At 40.5% G+C, this 24,132-nt stretch overlaps 1 protein-coding gene across 2 annotated transcripts; it reads right to left on the bottom strand.

Moving 5' to 3' along the window:
- Window positions 1-71: 71 nt before the first annotated feature.
- Window positions 72-22,982, bottom strand: DYNC2LI1 (dynein cytoplasmic 2 light intermediate chain 1). 2 transcript variants are annotated; one of them, XM_028724808.2, is made up of 13 exons: window positions 22,767-22,978; window positions 20,766-20,883; window positions 19,315-19,349; window positions 17,161-17,230; window positions 14,996-15,084; window positions 12,387-12,573; window positions 10,719-10,787; window positions 8,273-8,350; window positions 7,606-7,682; window positions 6,309-6,379; window positions 5,724-5,821; window positions 4,740-4,832; window positions 72-781 (listed from the first exon to the last, which is right to left on the bottom strand). In XM_028724808.2, the coding sequence occupies exons 1-13, from the start codon at window positions 22,778-22,780 to the stop codon at window positions 719-721; spliced, it is 1,062 nt and encodes a 353-aa protein (XP_028580641.1). In that variant the 5' UTR covers window positions 22,781-22,978; the 3' UTR covers window positions 72-718. The 2 variants fall into 2 exon arrangements, with proteins under 2 accessions (XP_028580641.1, XP_077781661.1); XM_077925535.1 differs by lacking the exon at window positions 8,273-8,350 and having other exon boundaries at window positions 22,767-22,982.
- Window positions 22,983-24,132: the final 1,150 nt, after the last annotated feature.

The following is a 24,132-nucleotide window of genomic DNA, read 5'->3' on the forward strand; positions in this document are numbered from 1 at the left end:
TTTGAGCAAATTATTTCAGGTGGGGGGGATTCTTTTGTATAACGTCTTTATTTTAAAAATGACCAACTGCATTCGTTTGTGGTAATGTTTAAAAGGTTCAAAATAGCAATTTACAAGTGTCATACAAAAATAGAAATTTCCTTTGCATTTTCCTGTTTAAGATCATATAGTTTTGCTGAATACTTCAATTCAAACAAGCAAACAAAAATTCATAAAGAATTTGTGATGGTTAAAAACTATAGTCCAACAGCCCAAACCTTCCAATAGTCTAAGTAGAAATGCAACTTTTATCATATTATGCTGGCAAAATACAGAAAATTGTGTCTTAACTGGAGGGGGGGAAATCTCACAATCTCACACTGACTTTAATACGCTGCAGCAAAGGTGAAACTGAGGATCAGGGCATCGACCTGCTGTTAAGATTAATGTTCAGAATGTCCTTTGAACTTTTCACAAACCAGTTATCTGATGTTAAATGACACAGAATGTGTCTGCTTTTCTTCTTCAAACGTTTTGCAACATCTGAGTCATCTCTTACTGAGTTTAACTAAGAGAAGTGATTCTGGCACAATCTACTATACTGATCATAAACAACAATGACCATAATTATTATTAAGTATTTATGATGGGGTTTTTTACGCATTTTACAAGTGTACAAAACATAATGACTCAAATGTATGAAATGCAGCTTCAAATCTGGTTGAGACATACTTCTCAGTCAAGAATCAAACTCCATTTCTTTCCAGGTTTTAGAGGCATTTCTTTTGTACTGTTCTAGTTCCTAAAATGGAAAGATATATTGAAACAGTTTTTAATGTTTAGTTTTTTGTGAGTTAGTTTTGGGTTTCATTTTTGGAAAAAAAAGCTTCTAATAAATAATAATATCCCCCATGATATAAGCAACCGCATGTTCAATTTTAATGTGAGAACATTAAGTATTATTCTGCAATATATTGCAAATTTTGGATCTCATCCATTCTCTGCTATCATTACTATCATCACTGCATATAAATCAGTATGCATAAAAATAAAATGAAAGACATAAAAGATGGCATTTTAGAAACAGTGTATGCAAGATAAGCCCAAACACCCAGCGGGGTCTAAACTGCATGGAATGTATCAGCGGTATCTATATATCTTAATTATGAATGAGTTGTAAAAGAAATCCAGATTGTGGCACACAGCGAATTAGCCATGATTAAAGCAGCTCTCATGTATGCCTTTCATAACACTAAACAAATGGCAGTTTATCTTTTTATGTCATGCTGTATATGCCATTCTAATACTGAGATCCACCGCAAAATTACTGAAGTCCATTATTCTAATTGCACCCGTATCATTTTACTTTTCATTATCTACTACTTGTGGTTTCAAAGAGCAATTATCCAGCTGCTACTAAACTAAGAAATGATGTTCATTTGCTCCCTCAAGTGCAGCCTAGGGGTGCAGAGCTCCCAAGTGACCAGCAACACAAGTGTTTGCTAAGTGGGAGCTCTATCTTCAAATGCATGTAGCTAAGAACACCATATATTCCAGGGGACAAACCAACCAGTCTTTGCTTCCATATGTTGCTTGGGATCTTCCAAAGGCATCTGACTGAAACCTGCTAGAAACTGGACCCCTTGATGTGACCTGCTAGATTATGAGTGCAGTCTAGAGTACCCCTGTGCCGCAGGGATGCTTTGCATGCTGTCGCAAGTATCTTTCCTATAGGCGTAGCAGTATGCATCACTCTTTAAGGGTTGGGGAAAGTGTTGGGACTCAGTTTTTCCTGCCCAAAGTGGATTTGGCAGAGCTGAGGACTCTTGCAGTGCTAACAGGAGCACTAGCACAGATGTCGAGGTGGGTTTTTCTTCTGCACAACACCATTTGGCTCACGTATCCAGAAATCTCCATAAGTCTTCTTTCACGGTTGATTTGCCCTTGCTGAATTAGGACACAACATTTTCTTCGTGTGAATGGATAGCAGAAAGGTACTTACCACCACCACTTACAAAAACCACATACTTTATGTTTCTGGCAAATCAGACTTCTATTTCTTTTATAATTTTGGAAAACATTTTGATCAGTGTGGGCCGCGTTGTATGGCATCAGAATAAAAAGTGAAAATTGTTGTCACAATCATGGCCTTTTCATCGCACCTAACTTCATTTTTAGTTAGCTTACATCAGCACCCGTATTCTTTTTGTAATTTTGCACAACTTGGCAGAGGCCTCATTTTTTATTGGGATGGCTAGCTGACAGAAGTGTCTTTAGAAGTAGTGAATGCTTGATATTTTATATGGTTCTGAATTGTTCTTATAAGTTGTAAGCTGCCGTGGCATAGTATATTTTAAAAGAAGTGCCATATGGATTTATTAAATAAACATAATTTCTGAACTGCATTGTGCTCATTTCTAATTCTTCTTGTGCATCTGACTAGTAGTTCCAATCATTCAATCCATATATTCATTGGTTCATTCACACCTTGCAATTGTAATGATGTTTCGTCCTACTTAATTGTTAACTTATCAATACATTGTTGTTACAGTCGTGTGCCTTCATCTTTTTTGTGGCTGTTACATAGGACTGGACCCTTGTATGCGATTTCCCACGCTGCTGTCAGCTGCACAGAGACAGAGTTTTTAGTTGCATCTGGAGTGATGAGGGGAAGATCCTGATGCATCCAACATCACGATTTTACCTGTATCAGGAGTACTGCGGGGGAGGACAGGTTAATGCTTCTTTACAGTATTCAGTTGTGCTGGGGGTGCTGGAAGGGGGCTAGGTTAATTGCTGCTTAGGTTGCTCAGGTTTTTTAAATTTCAAAAGCACTATTAAATGGCCTTTAAGCATCTGAACGTCTATCACTGTACAGTGAGCAAACTGTTAGGCCAGAGAAAATCACAGAGAAGCATCCTGATCGGGGCCTTTGGTATATTATAGCAATGATGTATTTTTAATGTCTAGATGAAATAGGCTATATAGCTGATACAGATCACTGCCAAAAAAAGAGAGAGGTCCAAATAAGCACTAATGGATCAATGGATGCCCGGCAGGGGGTGCGGTAGGGGAAACGGGACCGTTTCTTTTATGTGCTGCTGTTAAGAAAGCTTGCTAAGAAATGAGAGTCTGGTTGCTGTTTGCAGGTGTGTGGTCCCTAATGTCAGTAGCACTATGAGAAGTATATTAAACTCTACAGATAGACATTCTGAGTCCAAAGAGCAACACAAAATGATCAGGAAGAAATGCACAAAAGTCTACTTTTCAATTGGAATAAAAAGCTACCATGCATGAATACCTTCAAGAAACAGAAATACAAAGCATTATGTTTGACGCTATAACTTTAACATAAATGCTCCTCTCTATATAAATGCTTTATGTATGGAACAAAGGAGTACAAAAAGGAAGGAAAAAAAGATTAGCTTTCTGAAGCATTTAATACTTACTTCTTGAGATAAGGGCCATTTCACTCTCAATTTTCATATAATTATGGGAAATCCTGATGCATTTAAAAACTGAATGTAGCCAGGGAATTGTTTTCTTACAGATATATACAGGGTTATCTCGCAGCTTTTAAGATCAAATGAAATACAAAAATCCCAAAATGTTTTCATAAAGGGCAGTTCAAATGTTATAATAATCTTATAATAACTGAACTCCAAGATGGAAATTTTAGGGAAATAACTGCAGATAATTTTCTTTTTACGGAAACTTGTCTATTACCATTTTTTCTCCATAATAGTACCAACAACAAAAGCTACAGCAACTTCCAATGGCATCAATACAGATTAAAATCTTTATAAAATAAAAGAGCACTGAAACTAGGAAACACCTGGGAAAATATTAATTTTCAATATGATTTAATCAACTTTTACTAGTAGCCTATTTTACTTAATAAAAATACCATCCATAATCATAGCCTTAGTATGAATGTAAAGCAAAAAATGTATGTTGCAAGCAATTAAACTGAACATTCTATTTTGGGTGACACATTAAAATCAATTCAATGGAATGTCTGAGGACTACATTAGTCATTAATTATATACTACTTGTAATCTGCAAGAAATAATTTCAACTGAGATTAATTTTGCACCATGACTTAAAATGGAAATACTTGCTGAGGTAACTCTAAAGTAATGCCCTGGAATAAACCTGTCAGCCTAAACAAATTGTCCAATACTGGAAGTAGTCTAGAGTTTGTCTATTTTACTGTAGATTATACTATACTATAAAACTGTGAAATCAACTAGATAATTACTGGCTCAGGTTTGCAGGCATGGTCACTGACATGTTCAACTAAACTTGAGTAACCTTAGCTGGAGTGTTATGAAACTTCCAGAGAAAATATGGGGTTACTTTAGTTTAAGAACTATGCTGTGGCATTTTGCAAAGCTACCTTTCACCTTTAGAAAATGCAACTTGGAAAACTGCCCTGGAGGTAAACCCTGGAGGTAACACTCAAAGTTCTTCCACGTCTGCAACTGCCGCCAGTGTGGCTTACTTTGCTATAGAAGCAGATTGCTTAAAAAAATTATCTGAATTATTTATAGAATAACCTTCAATAATATCAGCTAAGGCCGAGAGATGATGATGTGTCCAAGGCCACCTGAGCAAACTTTATGGTTAAAATGAGACTTGCAGTTATAAATGAATGTTCAAAGGTACATATGTCTGGGCAGATCTACAGTGCCTGAGAAATACCCGTGAGATTTTTTTTATTGCGCGACATGAACGACTGCTGTAGCATGGTGACATACCTGGTTCTTCTGAGCACGCATAGCATCGACTTCATATTCACCATACTGTGGATCTTGAGCTGGGTCCTTTACTTCTTTGAAAACTCCGACATTCTGAAACAAGGGCAGGTGAAAGAGTAAAATGCAGCCTCGTTCTTTCCCCCAGGTGTGTCTTGAAATATCCCTAGAGCTTACATCTCTGCCATAAATACGTTTAAGGCATCAACCTGTACGAGCTGCAGAGGCTGGTTCGTATAGCTCCCTCTTCTATATGTGTAATGAAGGACCAGTTGCATGACTGCAACCAAGCTGGGATGGCATGGATGTGCTACATATATACACTGTTTTTCCTTATGGGGGCTAAACACACCTTGCAAAATACTCAACCCTCTGTGTGAAGAAGCTAGTTCATGTAACAGGCACTTCCAAGTGATCCTGGCTACACTGTGAACCCCTCCAGCAGGTCCACATGTTTCGAAGACAACTGTATGAAACAGCCTAGTTCCCATCAGTTCACAAACGTTGTATCAGCTTGCATTTATTTCGCCACGACAAGAACCTACAAAGATCACGTGAAGTGACTTTGTGTCTATGTTTCTGTGACAGTGTCCCAGTTCAGATGTAACAGTTTAGGTCTAACAAACCATGATTTATTTCAGTGAGAATGAGCATTGCGCCCAGGCACTCAGTCCTCTTTTATGCCACAGCTGAACACTTGGGTGTTGGGGTTAAGCCACAGGTTCCTCTAACATCTAAACTAGGAACCCCTGGCTCAAGGTTTAAATCTTGATCAATGAATTAGGAAATGAAAACAGCTGTGCCCAAAAAGCAAAGCCAGCACCAAACTTAAAGTTTCAATTCTTCCATAACTAGAAGTCCCAATGAAATTACTTTACTTCTGCATAATCTGGCTTGGGCACAACAGTGCAGCCACAAGAATTAACAAGTATTGTGAAAAGAAATAAGGTTGATAAGAACATCAAAGAACAAAAAAGGTATACACACCTTTGGTGGAAATGCCTTCTCAAACACCTTTTTCCATAGATCCATAGGTGTCTGTGCATGCAGCTTTCCAATATCACTATTGGAAGCAGGAGGAGGACCTAGTTATTATAAGAATTGTAACAATGGTCACTCCATCATTCAAATGGCAAACAAGCTACTTGTCTGAATGTATTCCCCTCAATAATTTAACAAAACGGATGAAAAGAAAATACAAAATTGTCCTACATGGAGGTTGTTATACAAATATGTAAGAAACAGGTTCCGGAAGATAAGCACTAAGCTTTCAACACAGAAGCTGTTATACTAGGGCTGCAATCCTTTGTGTACTTTACACACTTTCCTGGGAGTAAGTCCCACTGACTTTAGCAGGGCTTACTTTTCAATAAATATGTATAGCGTTGTTGTTAAACATTGCTGTACCTTCTTAAAACTTTCTGATCGTTTTTCTTAAGTAATCATCATACACAAAAACATTTTGTAGACGTTTCAGAATCCATTGTTCATTTTTGTCCACTTCAGCCTTGTATTCTCTTAACTGTAAAAGCCATATGAACAATAAATAGACTGGATGAGAAAACCACCCACCTATTTGACTAAGAGAGTCCATTCCTGCTGGGATAAAGAGTGGCTTGTTCTGATCCACTGACATAGATTTGCTTAAAAAACATGAACGGAACAAAATGAATATAGATCATTTATCAGAATTTACCAAAACTGACAAAAAGCACACTCCAAGAAAGCACACTTCTGTTTTTGTTTCTTTTCTTTTTTTAGAAAATTAGTAACCCCCCCCCCCCCCGTTACAACTGTGTCCCATTCAAATCAATAGAACTGATGGACTGCAAAAGTTTAATTTCTGCTGATGGAAGCTTTGACGGATCCATTTCCCCTCCTAGCTTTTTCTATAAAGCTCCAATTTTTATTTCTCTCTCGGCAGCAGTCCTTCTGACAAATGGGATTGAATGGGAGCTCCCCTCACCCACCCTTGCAGGCATGGAGGTTCAAATTCAGATCAGGGCTGGAGGAGGAGGAAATGTGCTAAATTCGCCAGTGCCAAAGAAGAAGAGTTTGGATTTGATATCCCGCTTTATCACTACCTGAAGGAGTCTCAAAGCGGCTAACATTCTCCTTTCCCTTCCTCCCCCACAACAAACACTCTGTGAGGTGAGTGAGGCTGAGAGACTTCAGAGAAGTGTGACTGGCCCAAGGTCACCCAGCAGCTGCATGTGGAGGAGTCCCACTGACTTTAGCAGGGCTTACTTTTCACCGCTCACCTGATGTTTTTGAAAGAAATACTGTGTACTCAAGGACAAACCACGTAATCAACATTCTGTGTAGTTTGGGCCTGAGTTCACTCTATGAGCAGATTTCCAACATTTCAGCAGGGCCTTTTCAAGCCCTGTCATCTGAGATCCTTTACCTGGAGATGCTATGAACTAAACTGAGGGACTTGGACATGCAAGTTCTATCACTGAGCTATTAGTGTGTCCTTCACATAAAAATGGCCTCTTTCCCACAATGGTAATTTTGCCCCAGATTCTCACACCCAAAGTGCAAAAAACATCCCTAAGACCTTGGGTGGCTAACCTGTGGTGTCTGCAGATGCCGCTGGGCTAGATCTAGAACTTCAGTCATTCCTGAACATTGGCCATGCTGGGAGGCCACAAGTTAGCCACCCACCTAGACCAACAAGTCCATTTGAAAGCATTTTCCTGAAACTGTTTCATCAGCCTTTATATAGATCTATGAGCAAGAATCCTGTATGAAACAGAAAACCTGACAGATTTCACCCCCCCCTTTCCTTTTTTTTACAAATTGCCAATATCCAGCCAATAGAAGGTTTTGGGAGAGCTTGCCAATAGTAGGAAATTGTTTAGCTTACCTCCTATCAAAGCCAAATGCTAAATGGTTAATGAGAGTACGTGTTTTCAGGAGCAGAGCTTCAGATTTGCTTGTGAACTGTGAACAAAGCATAAAACTTGTGTTATGCTCCTCCTAGTAAACATAGGAAAATACTACTCCCAAGTCACTCAAAATTCATCATAGGACTGTTATGTTTAAGATTTAGCTGTTTCAGTGTCCTGAAACAGCTACCACTTAATGCCCCTAAATAATAATAATAATAATAAACCTATTGCACAACACTAATACATGGTTACTGAAAACACACAATTAAAACACACAATATAACAATCCCAACATTAACATATAAATGTCCATAAATAAAATATGCAGTAAAACAAAATTAAACAACACCAATTAAAACAGGAGACTCAGGTCAAGAGATTAAAGGAATCTTCAAAAGCCAGCAATGAATGCCAATACAGATGAGGCTTCTCATATCTCAGCAGTGCTACAATACCAGTGCTACTAGTGAAAAAGATCACCTCTGTGCCATCACAAGCCAACAATCATCAGGTCATGGTAAGACTAACCCACACATTGGGTTATTTTATTTTATTTTAATTTCTTTGTTTGGGAAATGAATACGAGTTGAAAGGGCTTGACTTTGGCAGGGTTGTGCCCATGAAATACAATAATATACATACCACTAAAGATGCTCCATAATAATGAGAAACAAAGCGAAGCGTCTTGTATATTATTTTTTTCATCTCCGAATCAAATTCCTTTTTAAAAAGAGGGGGGTTGGGGTGGAAAATATCTAATGAATAATTTTACAGTTTTTCACAATGCGACATAACATTGCATGTAACACTAAGTCAACAGTTGCCAACAAGTGAATGTGTGGGCTTCCAGAGAGGAGACTTTGACCACTTTGCTCATTACAGGTCATTCTGTTATTGTGCTATGCTAAGCTAAACCATGGTTTGGTTGACAGTATTGTTTAAACCCAGGCTTGTGGCTCAGCTCACTCAGGCACAGCACAAGGTGTAGACCATAGGATAAACCTTGGTTACAGCTTGAGGCTTGTCCGAAGAGAGCTAAAGCACAAGCTCAGTTTGGATGACCTGCTAAGCTAAACAATAGCTTAGATGAGCACAGCAAGAGGATGACCAGGGAACATCAAAGCACTTCAATAGTATATACATATATTTCCCAAAGACACACATTTTTGCTTTGCCTCACAAGGGCTTATTTATTCTACTTTAGTGGAATGCAGCTTAACAATATTGGGAAAATGTCATTTACACCCCATTCAAAAACAACCAATAACATTGGCTGCTTAATAAAGGAAGCAAACAAAGAAACCTAGGCTTGCGCTACAAAGAATTATGCATCAATGACAGGTGACTTGCCTAGAATGCACTATGCTGCCACCTAGGGGACCAAGGATGAATGTTTCCCCAAACACATGTCCTGCCTGCATGGGCTCAAACACTGCAGGAATGATAAGACTGCAGATTGGTGTTGTGGTTATAAAAACAAAAAGGATGAGAAATGAATTAAAAGCAGACTCTGAAAGAACCAGCATTGCTGTATCTGATGATAAATCATCAGTACTTGTGAAGAGACAGGCACAGCGAAGTGTTTTCTACTTATCAAGTGTGCACACATTGATCCAGTTGAGGGAGGAGTGTGAGAGAAAAAGGACCCGAGGACAGTACTAAGTTAAGATCAAGCAAGGTAGGGACCAGATTAAAGGGTACCGCACACCACATCTTCTTGGGAAGTCCCTGCTGCATCAGGGAAATGGTCCATCTATTCTAGCATCCAGTTCTCAGTGTGGCCAATCAGATGCCTATGGAAAGCCTGAAAGCACTCTCCTGACCAGTGATTCCCAGGAACTGGTATTCATGGGCATCCTGCCTCTGGCAGTGGAGGTAGAGTATAGCCATTGTGGCTAATATCCATGGACAGCTGTCTTTAATGGTCAATTCAGTTCTGGGGAGAGGAGGTAATCTCAGACACATTTATACTTCCAGTTAATGGGCAAGTGATGGAACTCCTATTTGGGGACTTCCCTGGCTTTTTTCTGGACCAGTCTGGATAGTTGGCCTTGGTGAAGATTTGACGTTTTCATCCCCAAAATGTTTTTGATTTGAGTTCCTACTGAAAAAAGCTGCATTTTAATGTTGTACTAAATCTTGTTTTTAAGTTGTATTTTAATCAATTGTTTTTACCCGGTGTTAACCACCCCGAGCCCAGTCTTGGCTGGGGAGGGTGGGGTATAAATATTATTATTATTATTATTATTATTATTATTATTACTACTACTACTACTACTACTACTACTACTACTACTACTACTACATTTGCTGGGAAGGCAATCTTAAGATTCAGCTAAAAATGAATACTGTCTGTCAGAAATGCCACCGCTGCGTATGAACAGGCTGTTCATCTTCAAAGATAACGCTATAAAATAACCTAAAGGGCATGTGCTAAAGGAGAGAATGGGGCCTGAAGGTCAACATAAAAAAACAAGGGGAAATATACAGGAACACAGGAAGCTGCTTTATACAGAGTCAGACCCATTGTCTAAGTCTATTCCAACCGGCAGAGGCACATGAGGGTTTCTCAGCCCTACCAATTGGAGCTGTTGGTATATTTCACAGTTGGTACAGTGGTACCTCGGGTTACATACACTTCAGGTTACAGACGCTTCAGGCTACAGACTCCGCTAACCCAGAAATAGTACCTTGAGTTAAGAACTTTGCTTCAGGATGAGAACAGAAATCGTGCAGCAGCGGCGTGGCAGCAGTGGGAGGCCTCATTAGCTAAAGTGGTGCTTCAGGTTAAGAAGTTTCAGGTTAAGAACGGACCTCCAGAACGAATTAAGTATGTAACCAGAGGTACCACTGTGTATTGCTAGTATATGTCATTCATATTTTGTCTTATTTTCTTCATTATTATAAATATTTTATTATTGTTTCTGGAGGATGAATGACACAGATGGCAATTACATATGGCTGTAATTGCCATTTTGTTCATATTACTTTTCTGATTTTGGAGGGCGGGGGAGAGAATCAATAAAAAAGTGTCCTAGGCTACCACAATACAACAGAGGGAGAGAATTGTAACACAGTTATTACTTACATGAAACATATCATATTTGCTCCCGATTATAACTAGTGGAATTGGAAACGGATCAATCAGTTCACGATCCTGTTAAGAAAGTGGCAATACTTATATAACATTTTTTTACAATCCCTTTTTTCAGATAAGAACATGCTGAGATGGCTTCAAAATAGTTCACACATGGGCTTCATTGTTGCATAATCTTTTGGAATAAGGAGAATTTTAAGACTGTACAGCCATTAATTTATTATGGAAGTAACTGCAAGTAACTCACCAATGCCTTAAGTAGGAAGAATTCAAATTCCTTTCAACCTAACTCAGTCCAGCCTGTGAAGGAGCCTCACCCCTACTTAGATGGGTACACCAAACCCCAATGTGACAAGAGCACATTGACTTTACAAATGGCTTTCCATGCTAGCTCTTCCTTATGGGAAGAGGCAAGCCTAGGGAACGAATCCCTGAAGTTTCAGCTCCTTACATATGCTTAAGCTCAAGACAAGCAGAGCAGCTAGGATTTGCTTCACCAGAGGCAGGAAGAAATCTTTTTTCTTGTTCTCCAATATAAGCTCAACTGAGCTGCACATGAAAATTCTGCATCTACAGAAGCGGCAATGGATGAAACTTGAGCAGGGGTCTTGGAAGGGGTTTCTTCTTGTTCAGTGGTCATCCGACATGTATGATCTAGTTATAATTCCTGCATTGCAAGGGGCTGGACTAGAAGACTTTCAGGGTCCCTTCCAACTCTATAATTCTACGATTTTATAATTCTCAAATGCACATAGCAGCTTCAGAAAAGACAAAGGTGGGAGGGGGGCTGTGACTCCTTCCATTCAGGAGTGTGAGTTGGCACCAGTGCGATAGGTGAAGCAAGGGAGAAAAATATGCCCGTTTTTTTAAAGATGAACTGGGCTACTGGAAGTCATAAAGGAAGCAAATTTAAGTCTATTGGGTCTTTTATTCATGTTCATTTATTGCTCGCATTAATAGCTACTTTATAGTATTATTTTTACATCCTCGAATTGTGCACTATAGAATATATATATATACGTTGTTTAGACACCGCATACACACAACATTTGTACAAGATGAATGCATGATGCCAGGCACCTTTTCAATTGCATCTTCGGCAATCTATTTTACTTTCTTCAAGAGAGCACATTAGCAATTGAATTTCAAGGGCTTATGTTAACATCCCTGAAATTTTATAATTTAATTAGTTGTCACATTATCAAAAGGCACTGAGTCTGTGATAGACACTTGAATAAATGCAAAGTATAGAGTCGTGCTGAAGGCTGTTATAACTACACCCTTTCCTCAAATCTGTAGCTTCAGTGAGTTGCTTTGCCAGATAACTTCTGTACATTCTAGTTTTCACCTTCATTTCAAAAGGAGATTATAAAATCAATATCAAACTGCGTCTGTAAAACTGTTTCTTTTGATTGTTGTAACATGCCATAACAATCACATTAGATGTCTAACAAGAACATATAAGAAACCTTCTTTCCTTGTTTCTGCCCCTACTGAATTTTCATTAAATTGCTATAATTTTCCACTGAACAAGTTCTTCTACATCAAATGGATTTTCAGTCATGCATAAAAATCTAAAGGAATTGTTTATGATTCTCAAAGCGATTATCTTTAACTGTGTATGAGCCTGTGACATCTGGAGAAAATACTAGTTCTTACTGGATGGTCCTTTGGCAAATTGTTCCATATTCTCTGTTTAATTTCAGTAGCTGCTTTAGGATTTGTTTGTCCCAGTTTTGTTATAACTCTGTCTACGTGCTTCCTAGTGGCTTGTAAAAGGCTCTCCATGGTTGGCCACAGTTCATTTGGCTTTGAAAGATCCAGGACAAGAACGATAGCAAATGTCCTACAAAAAGAACAGAAAGACAGCCTAACATTTTTAAAGGCACCTAATATATTCTTTGGGACGCGGGTGGCGCTGTGGGTAAAAGCCTCAGCGCCTAGGGCTTGCCGATCGAAAGGTCGGCGGTTCGAATCCCCGCGACGGGGTGCGCTCCCGCTGCTCGGTCCCAGCGCCTGCCAACCTAGCAGTTCGAAAGCACCCCCGGGTGCAAGTAGATAAATAGGGACCGCTTTCTAGCGGGAAGGTAAACGGCGTTTCCGTGTGCTGCGCTGGCTCGCCAGATGCAGCTTTGTCACGCTGGCCACGTGACCCGGAAGTGTCTCTGGACAGCGCTGGCCCCCGGCCTCTTGATTGAGATGGGCGCACAACCCCAGAGTCTGTCAAGACTGGCCCGTACGGGCAGGGGTACCTTTACCTTTACCTTTAATATATTCTTTACACAAGAAGTATCTCATACAATGGCATCTAAACAGCAGTTTAGAGGAGCAAAAAACAAACATCCCAACCCACACAACCTAAGCAAATTACATTAAATATGGAAACAATGTTTGCCCCGAAAATGATTTGTACTCTACTATAAATTCTTTGTCGTGATATTTTATTAGCTGAATTTATAAGCCTGGTTACTATGGGCTGAGTGAACTGTTTGGGAGAATTAGATGGAGCAGCATTGCTGGAGCTAAGGAGTTATGAACTTGACAAGTAACAAGGAAACAAGCACTGATGCTTGCTTGTTTCAACAAATCATAGTTTAAACTAACCAGTTATTTGCAGTTCACACAGTTAAGCCCTGGGCTCCTTGAGGAGTAAGAGTGGGATATAAACTGAATGGACAAATTAATAAATATACAACAACCAACTGTGGTTAGTTCAAAAATGAAACTGTGTTGGGGTGGAGAAGCATGCACACCTGACACTTGCTTCCGATTGTTGATGTAGTGCTACACCATGGGTTAGTGGCACATCTAAAAAAGGCAAATATCCAAGGTGACACTTTTAGTTAAGAGATGAACAAAGCTGTCTCAACCAGCCTCTTAAAATTTTTAAGAAACAGGGAAAATAGGAGCTCTAGCCTGCATGAAACTTTGAACTGCAGACCAAAGCATCTGGCTAGCCTGAGTCCATCATTTCAAATTCTTTAGCCCAAAAAGTGGTCTGCTTCTCCCCACACCAACATCCTAATGTTGATTTTAATTGTAATTCATCTGCAGCAGCTATAAAAAAACAAAACCAGGTAACTATCTTACCCATCCACATGAAAATTACTTTGATTTTTCACAGCTATGCACAGAGAAAGCAATTTAATATCTTCCGTCAAGTGTAACTACACTGAGAAGAGAGAACCAGGGCCTTTTCCACAATAGTATATGGCCTTTTCCCACTAAATGCCCTGTTGAGAGCAGAAGAAAACCAACCAGTACATTGACTTCTGTTGAGAGGCAACACAAAATTTATTGGTTAGGTGGTTTGTTTGGGTTGAAAGGAAAGCTAGTTTTAAATCTACATTAAACAATTATGTGCAATGGCTGCTGGTCTTCAGCCAGTCCCTATCTCTCCCTTGTATCTCAAGCATTGTTGGAAACCTAAAATGTCGCTCTGGGATATTTGCAAAAATAGATGCAAGTGTAATGAATAAAGCTTACAGCTGCTGGGAGAGAAGGTAGTCTCCTACAACAGTAATATTTTCTGTATCTTCTCGTAGCTGGTGTTTTGAGAAAACGTCTTTCTCTTTTTCCTTAAATGGAGCTACTTTCTGAGGCAGGTATCTTTCTTTTAATAAACCATCTTTATTTTTTTCAAAATGTTATTGCTACATTTATACCCCAACTTTCTTCCAAAGAGCTTAAGGTGGCAAATATGGTTCCCCCATCTTAGCTATCCTCAGAACCATCATGTAGGGTAGGTAAGGCAGAGAGATAGAAACTGGCTCCAGGTCCCCTGGTGAGCTTCATAGTTGAGTGGGGATTTAAACCCTGGTTTTCCAGGTCCCAGCTCAGAATTCTACCCATCACACCACACTACAGAATGTAGTTCTATAGACAGTAGAGGGTATAAATTTCAAAAAGCAACTGGAAGCACAATCCTATACATGTCAACTCAGAAGTAAGTTCCATTCAGTTCACTTCCAGTAAGTCGGCACAGATCTCCAGCCACAATGAATGAGAAAGTAGTGAAACTGAAAAACTGACTCAGATGAAGGTATGACTGACTACTGTTCACCAGCGGAAGCTGTATTGACTATACGCCATGTATACAATTCCAGGTCCCACACGTGCAGGATAAAAATCTAGAGGCCACAAATGACTCTGAGAAAGAGTAATAAATGTTTCTAAATGAATAAAGTTGAAGTTTGAAGTTCAATGGAAGAACTGAGCTGTTATAGAAAGATAGCGGAGATTAATTATGAAATTACCAAGTTCATTACCTTATGTTAGCTGTAGTTATTGGTATGGGAATCAAGTCCAACAATGAAGTTCCACCACCTAGTTCCCAAAAATTAGCAATGTCTTTGGGCTGGGGAAAAAAGTTTATTTGCATTAATCATTTGCACAAGATTTTGATGCATAACATACATTGCAATACGCATTTTGTATGATTGATCTGACATCAGACAGAAACCCAGAAGAAGGTTGGGTTGTCTTATCAGGAATTTAGAAGAATGCCAGCAGTGAATTTTGCTGACAAGGTGTTGGAAACAAGATTTACACATGAAACTTGAAAAGATCTTCTAAGAGACACACTTCACACTTAGTCACAGATAGAGAACCTTTTTCCGCCTAGGAGTTACATTACCTTCTGAGAAATCTTTGGGGACCAGTTGTGGACAGGAACAGAGGCAAAAGTAGGCAGAGCAATGAATATAAAGTTTACCTTTGTACAGCAGACCTGTTTCTGAATGCATTCACCTGCCCCATGCTCTGTTTGGGCAAGCAGGGATCATTATGAGAGTTCAAGGATACATTCCAGTCCGGCAAAAACACCATACAGTGGTACGTTGATTTAAGAACAGTCCGGTTTAAGAACAATTTGGTTTATGAACTCTGCAAAACTGGAAATAGTGTCCCAGTTTGATAACTTTACCTCAGTCTAAGAATGGAATGTGAAAGGTGGAAGGGCACTGGTGGTGGGAGGCCTCATTAGGGAAAGCGCACCTCGGTTTAAGAACGGTTTTGGTTTAAGAACTGACTTCCAGAACAGATTAAGTTTGTAAACCGAGGTACCACTGTAGATGGATGTGAAGCAAGTTCAGGGAAAGGCTTGAGGAAAGAGGGTGTGGGGTGGGGAGAATCCCACAGGCCAGACAGAGAAGCCAGGAGGGCTACATTTGGCCCTGGGAGGTTCCACACCCTGATTTATGTGGTAGTCTTTATACAGTAGTGTTCACGGAACAAAACAAAAGAAAATACATGTAATCCCCACTAATCCCCAAACACCCTTTACATGGGTTGTAGGGAGAGATAAGAAAGCCAAAACTAGCCACAACTCTCTGGTGTATGTTTTGTTTGCATCTCCCCTTGCTGCAGCCCACATAAAGAGCTCTGCTTATGGGTGGTGAAATAAAAAGGAACGATCAGAAAGTATTTCTGTATGCAGTAACAGCAGCCAGAACTCTTTTGGCCCAGAAATGGAAACAAGAAGAAATGCCTACGATTGAAGAATGGAGATCGAAATTAATGGATTACGCGGAACTGGACAGATTGACAGGGAGGATTCGCAACCGACGAGACCAAAGATTCACTGAGGACTGGAGTAAATTTACAGAATATATTAAAAATATTTGTGATAATGATATAACGTCTGTAAGTTTTCAAGAAGCTCTGTAAGAAGGTTTGGTAGAAATATTGTTTAAACAACATGGTAAGATAAGACATATATAGTGCAATATAAATTAAGAAATGTGAAGATTTGTGATAATTACGGAAAATTATCAGACATGTTGATGGAAGTCTAAAAGGAAAAAAAAGATGTGTGATGAGTTTTTGATGTTTAATGATGTTATAAATTTGTTTTTATTGGAAAATTAATAAAAATCATTAAAATAAAAGAGCTCTGCTTATGCGCTTGAAGTCAGTGCCAGGAACAGAAAAGGAGGAGAGAGACAATCTGCAGGAATGTCATCGATTTTTCCCTGAGCTGATGAGGCTCATTTGACAGCAAAAAGAAATCAAGCCTTTATTTTATTTTAGTATTGGCCCAGCCCTGTGGAATAGCCTGCTAACAGAGATTCAGTAGGCACCTTTTGTTTCAACTTCTAATGACTGCAGAAAACATTCCTATTTCACTAGGTTTATGCAGGCAATTAAGAATACATCTTTCCATAATATTTAGCTGATTTTTATATTTTTATTTGGTTTTTATTGCATGGTTTTATGTATGGTTGTTGTAAAATGCTCTGTTTTTATGAATAGATATTTTTTTAAATAAATAAGTTTGAAAAATGCACATATTTCTCCACTATCAAGGCCACTGCAAATTAGAGTGCTGTCTGGAATGTGGTTGCATAAATGTCAGGGGCAGGCTTGATGAGGTACATAGCACTACTGATGAACCAAAAGGGGATTATATAATCTAGTTTGTCAGCATACTTACTGTATTGTGCCCTTTTGCTCTTCTTCCAAATGTATACTCCAAAGCTAATGTTGGTTTTGGAATTTCATCCCTGGAAAAATTAAGATATCACACAAACACACACACACACACACACACACACACAGAGAGAGAGAGAGAGAGAGAGAGAGAGAAATTAACCTTCTTCTTAATAAAATTAAATTTGCCCTATTATCAAAACAGTATTTTCACAGAAAACGGGGGAAACAAAACAGGGAAAACAGGGAAACAGTTTATTTGAGTGAGTTTGCATGGGATGGCAAAACTATAGAAACATTTCTGAGATGTAAAAACTAGAACACGGCAATATACAATAAAGATATGACCCAAGACAAAATGGTTAATTGTCTATATTTTTGCACAACTGTTTTATCTGGGTACAGTACTCCAAGATTGGGAAATCTGGTAAAATAACATTAGAGTATTAAATACAGAGCTGAGCAGAAATTTATTTGCTTGCAAATAAGAGAGATGCTGGAAATTAAAGGCTGCAATCCTATACTTACTTACCTGGCTGGGAGGAACAGAGCAATATTTCCTCCCCGTCCCCACCCCCCTCAAATCTACAATGCTGGAATAAACTAGAATGTGGTGGGTTCTTTTCTGCTGCTCTCCATCAATGGGGGGGCTATGCTGCCATGGGGGGCCTCTGCTGAACCTGCTGAAATGTGGGGCAGTGTACATTTCTGTTGGAAGTGTTCCTGCTGGCTGTGGGCATTACAAGGCCCCAAAGTGGGGTGTTGTGGGGCAAAGCAGGGCTGGTGACAAACCCAGAGCCAGCCTAATTCCTGAGGAGGAACCCAATCTGGAACCCTCTGCTGTGCTAGCCTGAAGGTGCTGCAGGCATCTCCCAGCCCAGCAGGAGCTGGTTGCAGATGAGGCTGGGAGTCCACTGCTCCAACCCATCCGCCCTTGCTTAGGGTTGTACTCCAAGTCTCATTGAAAGAGGGTCGGCATGCATAAGATTGCATCGTAAAGATACAAGGTATATGCTAATACTTTATATTTTAAAAAGCACACCAACTTCCTAGCGTGTCATGCTGTGCCATGCCTCATTAGTTCACCTCCAGTGACTGAAACTTTGCATTATTAAATTATTATCACAAGATTTTAGGGAGGAGAAGATATCACAAGATTTTAGAGAGAGGAATTCCACACCATAAATGCCTCTCTGTGTGGAAAGTGGGGTTTTTTTGTTGTTGTTACCTATATAAATTGTTACAAATATTGAGAAAAGTAATTCTGTGAAGCATAAAAGATCATAGCCAGCCTTATGAAGCGGTGAAGAAACTGCTATGCATGGTGGATTCCAGAGGGGTTACCATTTTCCTGTCTCCCATTCTGTGTCATTAGAAAATATGAGGTGCAGAGCAGGTGGGAAAGGAGGAGAGAATTTTGAGTAATAGCCAACTAAGCCATACTCAGAGTAGGCCCATTAAGATCAATGCATTCACTTCCATGGGTCAGCTGTGAGTATAATCACTCTTTAAAGTGTGACTATAGGCCCAAACCAGCATGATGAGTTGTGCTCTGAAATGACACTGGATCACGGATGTGATGCGCCACTCTAGTCAATATGTAGTGGAGGCCACAGCAGAGGCCTATGTGGTGGGCAGAGCCATGGAGCCACCCTCTCAACATTGTTGTCACTGCAACCTACCTGTATGCGACTGGGCGTGGCAGCAGTGTGGCTGGGGTTGTGTGGGAACAAAAGTGGAAGTAGTGGATCTCTTCTGCTGGGCAACTACATGGGCCTGACCTCACCACCACTGTGCCCTTTCCAAGTGAGCTGCAGCAACACCAAGGTCATAAGGGTGGCTCTGTCTTACCAAATGGACTGCTAGCCTCCTAGAGTCATCCAAAAGGGGCCATGTAGAATAGCAAGTTCAATACATTTCATCACCTGCCTGAGGCAGCCACCTCACTTTACCTAATGATAGGACTGCCCCTGAGAGCAATGTTACAGTGTTGGTAAGAATAAATCGTAAGTGTTTTTAGACAAGTGTTCTGAGGAACATATTTCCACTGTTTGAAGGCACACTGTTAAGGTATGTTCCAACAATGAAACTGTTGATGTTATTTAGAATTTTGAGTACCCAGAAAATATGAGATACTTCTCAAAACTTAAACACATACCTGTCAAGGCACCTCAGTATAATAGTAGTCTTTCCCTAGAAATTAAAAACAACAAAGAATACTATTGTAATGTCATTAAAGCATAAATATTATATCATTCTACATGCTGTAATGCATTCTTCTAATCATTTCTAATAAAATATCTGAAAATTACAAATGTAGGCAATTATATGTCATCTTATTACAGGAAAGTTAGCTGCCAACTTTCTATCAGAGTGTATCTACACTGCTATTATTATTACCATTATCAGAAATGATTGGAAATGACAAATTTAGTAATGGCAACAAGAAACTTAAAAATACAGGCATCACAGTAGCAATCAGTTTAGCCATTTGTATCCGCCATTGGTAATTGTAAATAACAGGTTGATCAAATGATTGCCTGCTACTGGAATTGCTTAAGTAATGGAATGGAAATAAAATGAATGCATGAAATATACATAACACCAATATATAATTTCTTGATGCTTTAAGAAATCAGGTGCTGGGTAAAGTAGCTTACTTTGAAAATTATCTTTAAAATTAACGTTTACAGTTTCTACAAATAAATTAAGCAACGACTTAAGTCTTTCACTATTTAATTTTATAATGTGGGTTACAAACATTTTTACCATTCCCGTCCTGGATAAACATACTTAACTACTATTTTCTTTTGAATCAGTGGCACTTAAAAGTACTGTTGTTGTTGCTGCTGCTTAGTTGTGCCTGACTCTTCGTGACCCATGGACCAGAGCACACCAGGCACTCCTGTCTTCCACTGCCTCCTGCAGCTTGGTCGAACTCATGATCGTAGCTTCGAGAACACTGTCCAACCATCTCTTCCTCTGCCGTCCCCTTCTTCTTGTGCCCTCAACCTTTCCCAACATCAGGGTCTTTTCCAGGGAGTCTTCTCTTCTCACGAGGTGGCCAAAGTATTGGAGCCTCAGCTTCAGGACCTGTCCTTCCAGTGAGCACTCAGGGCTGATTTCCTTCAGTATGGATAGGTTTGATCTTCTCACAGTCCATGGGACTCTCAAGAGTCTCCTCCAGCACCATAATTCAAAAGCATCAATTCTTTGGCGATCAGCCTTCTTTATGGTCCAGCTCTCACTTCCATACATCACTACTGGGAAAACCATAGCTTTAACTAGACGGACCTTTGCCGGCAAGCTGATGTCTCTGCTTTTAAGATGCTGTCTAGGTTTGTCATTGCTTTTCTCCCAAGAAGCAGGCGTCTTTTACTTTTGTGACTGCTGTCACCATCTGCAGTGATCTGCAGCCCAAGAAAGCAAAATCTAGAACTGCACTGTAAATTAGATAAATTGCAAGTGGACACCCATACTTAGGTACGTACAGCTTTGCAAGGTAGGAAATATTTCTTGTTGCTATAACAGAATTTCAGTTAGTACGCAAACAAAATTTATTTAATTTATATCTATAATAACAATGCAAAATGAAGCACTGATTGTTACCCCATTTTTATTTCCTATAAAGAATAGTGATCTTTCCCAACATTCCAGACCATCTGTGCTGTCTTCATGGTTTTCTCTTTTTTCAACTTCCGCTTTAGCAATATCCCACAAGGTGTCACTAGCAAAGGAAAAATAAAATAAAAAGTCCTCATGTAAAACAACCTTCCGGTGAAGATGCTCTGCTCCCACACCACACACTCTACTCCATTTCTCCCTCACTGAAACTAATTGTGCCTTGTGATTATAAGTCACGGGAAGCCTATCAGGTACAGTGGGCAAGCTAGTAAATTCCAGATTCTGTACTTACATGAGCTTCTTAGTACCAAGATTCCTGCCCCCCCCCCATCTGCTGTTTGTCTGGATATTTGACATATCTGACATATTTGTCTGGATGCTTTATTCCTGCCTAATTGCACCCTACATTTAATGCAGTATCGTATCATTTTAAACAGTTATGAATTATGCCTAAGAATCCTGAGGACTGCAGTTTATTAGCTGTGCTGAGAGTTGTTAGGAGACCCCCATTCTCCTCCTTGAGCTACAATTCTCTGAGTGGTTTAACAATCAATCCCCCTTCCCAGGAAATTTTGTAGCACTCTCAACAAATCACAGCACCCTGAACAAGCTACAGTTCTTTATTTTAGGAAGGGGCAGGGAACCTCTACCCCAGGTATAGGCAAACTCAGCCCACTTCCCTATGCCTTTTACGCAGAGCCCCTGGATGGTTCCTTACAAAGAATGCAGCGCTTGTGCTGGAAAGCACCCGCTATACCAGTTTTATCATGCCCACCTCCGCCCCCTTATCAGTGGAGCGGACAATGATTTTTTTCTTCATAAGAAACAAACTTACAATTAAATCACTGCTGAGCTGCATGCACCATTGAGTTTTGTAGATATGGGGAGAGGGACAGGGAACTGTAGCTTGTTCAGGATGTTAAAGGTAAAGGTAAAGGGACCCCTGACCATTAGGTCCAGTCATGACCGACTCTGGGGTTGCGGCGCTCATCTCGCTTTACTGGCCGAGGGAGCCAGCATACAGCTTCAGGTCATGTGGCCAGCATGACTAAGCTGCTTCTGGTGAACCAGTGCAGCACACGGAAACGCCATTTACCTTCCCGGTACCTATTTATCTACTTGCACTTTGACGTGCTTTCGAACTGCTAGGTTGGCAGGAGCTGGGACCGAACAACGGGAGCTCACCCCGTCACAGGGATTCGAACCGCCGACCTTCTGATCGGCAAGTTCTAGGCTCTGTGGTCCACAGCGCCACTCGCGTCCCGTTCAGGGTGTTAGGAGACCCCTAATTTCCCCCCACAGAGCTACAATTCTTGGGAGTTCCTGGGGAAGAGGGAGTGATTGTTCAATGGGAACTGTAGCTCTGGTCCACAGGAGCCAGCTCCTAGATGCCGGCGACCCTTTGGCTCCCCGCCCCAATAAAATATTTGAGCACCCCCACCCCACAAGTCCATGGGTGTTCAAATGGGAAATGTGCATTGTGTACTGTGATTGCTAATAATAATAATAATAATAATAATAATAATAATAAATTATAATTATAATTATTATTTATACCCCACCCATCTGGCTGGGTTTCCCCAGTCACTCTGGGCAGCCTCCAGCAAAATATTAAAATTCAATAATTCAGTATTATAATTCATAATAACTTATGTGGGGCAGGGCTCACCTGGGCCCTCCCAATATTTTATTCAAGTTTGCCCCCCCCCCCCGCGCGCTCTGGTAGGTCTCACAGACAAACTACACTTCCCAGGTCTCTTTTGGGGCGCCCGTTTAAAGCGGAATAACAGCGCTTTGAAAGACATAGTGCGGATGTCGAGATGCCCCCCGTCCTCCGGGAAAGCTGCAGGCGGCCTGAAGAAGCCGGAGGCCGGGACACTGGGAGACGGCGAGCCCTGCCCTGTCCTCCTGAGGGAAAGCGGCCTGCAGGCCCACCGGAGCAGGAGAGGCGGAGACAAGCCCTCCCCACACCACCCCGCTCTTTACCTGGCCCCGGGCATCGCTGCCCCGCTATCCCCGGAACGACGCGGCCGTGCTTAGGCCTCGGTGGACTCCGGTCGCCATAGAAACAGCGCCTTGCCCAGCGGCCTAGCGGGAAGGAGCATCATGGGAGTTGTAGTTCTTCAGGAGCAGGAACGCGCGGCGCTCCTGCTTTCCGCTTGGTCCGCTTCCGAGGGTTTTTTCTTTCTTTCCCCGCACTCTGCGAAACGGCTTCTTGCAAGGTCGATAGGGCGCTGTGTGCGCGCGAAAAAGTGTTATGTGTGTAGAAACGAGGTAGTGTGAAAACGATTTTTCTTTTTTAGCTGCAGATTAGAATTGCAGTTTATTTTACGGGAAAGTTGCTCTTTAAATTTCGCCCACTTGCCGCACTCTGCGGATAGTTTCCCCTCTGCTTTTGTGTGGCTTTTTGCTACCCGAGTTAAAATGTTTAATTAGGGTAAGTGGTCATCGGAGAGGGGGCAGTCACCCCCGGAGGCTTGTCGGATCTGCTTTTTAGCCTTCAGTGCGTTGTTTCTGGTGGCTTTTGTATGATTTTATGCTTAGGCTGCCGCCGTCATTTTTTAAGCGAGTCGCTGACGGCAGTGTACACGTGTGTGTGTGTCCGTATACACGTATGCACAAATGGTATACCAGCTTTTCCGAGACAGTGTGTAAAGCCTGTTGAACGCAATGAATAGACACGTATAGGTTTGTGCAATTAGAATTGACTCAGTTGCTTGCTGCTGCTTCCACGGGGCTCTTTTAATGTGACTGTTGTTGGAATATTTCTCTCTCTCTCTCTCTCTCTCTCACACACACACACACACACACACACACGTGTGGACTGCAACAGCAGGGAGGGCGGCATTTAAGAACAATCCATCCTCAAATGGACCATAAAGTCCGAGACCTTTTCAGATTAATTGAATTCTGCAATCATAAAATACTACAGATTTCCTTGACAATGCCTTTATTTGTTAGGTGGTTTACATTCATATAAAAAATACCTTATGCAATAAAAGCTAAATATCCACAAAATAAATACAAATACTCTTACACATAAATTAATGTTTTATAATTATTTTTTCGCTTTCAGTACCTGTTCTGTTCCAATATTTCTTTACTACACGTAATTCAACAAATCGCAGTTATTTTTCAGCAATTCATTATTTGTGCATCACATAAATTGGAACCCATACAATTTAAACTTCTCTACATAAATGGTTGTCCTGCAGGGACGCGGACTTATAAAAAATATTGGGGGGGCCCGGGAAAGCTCATGAATAATAAATAAGCTCATGAATATGCAAATAAAGTGGCGCCGCCTCCTCGTGAGCGAATAGGGGAGAGCGTGCTGCGCCTATTAATCAGC

This window comes from Podarcis muralis, chromosome 3 (genome assembly GCF_964188315.1).
Source record: "Podarcis muralis chromosome 3, rPodMur119.hap1.1, whole genome shotgun sequence".
NCBI classification, from domain to species: Eukaryota; Metazoa; Chordata; class Lepidosauria; order Squamata; family Lacertidae; genus Podarcis; species Podarcis muralis.

Coding starts and splice junctions, on each gene's coding strand:
- DYNC2LI1 (XM_028724808.2), bottom strand. Junction 19,350..20,765: donor TTATAGGAAATAAAAATGGG/GTAACAATCAGT, acceptor TTTAATTTCTAG/GGAAAGACTACTATTATACT. Junction 8,351..10,718: donor GCAAATATGATATGTTTCAT/GTAAGTAATAAC, acceptor CTTTTTAAAAAG/GAATTTGATTCGGAGATGAA.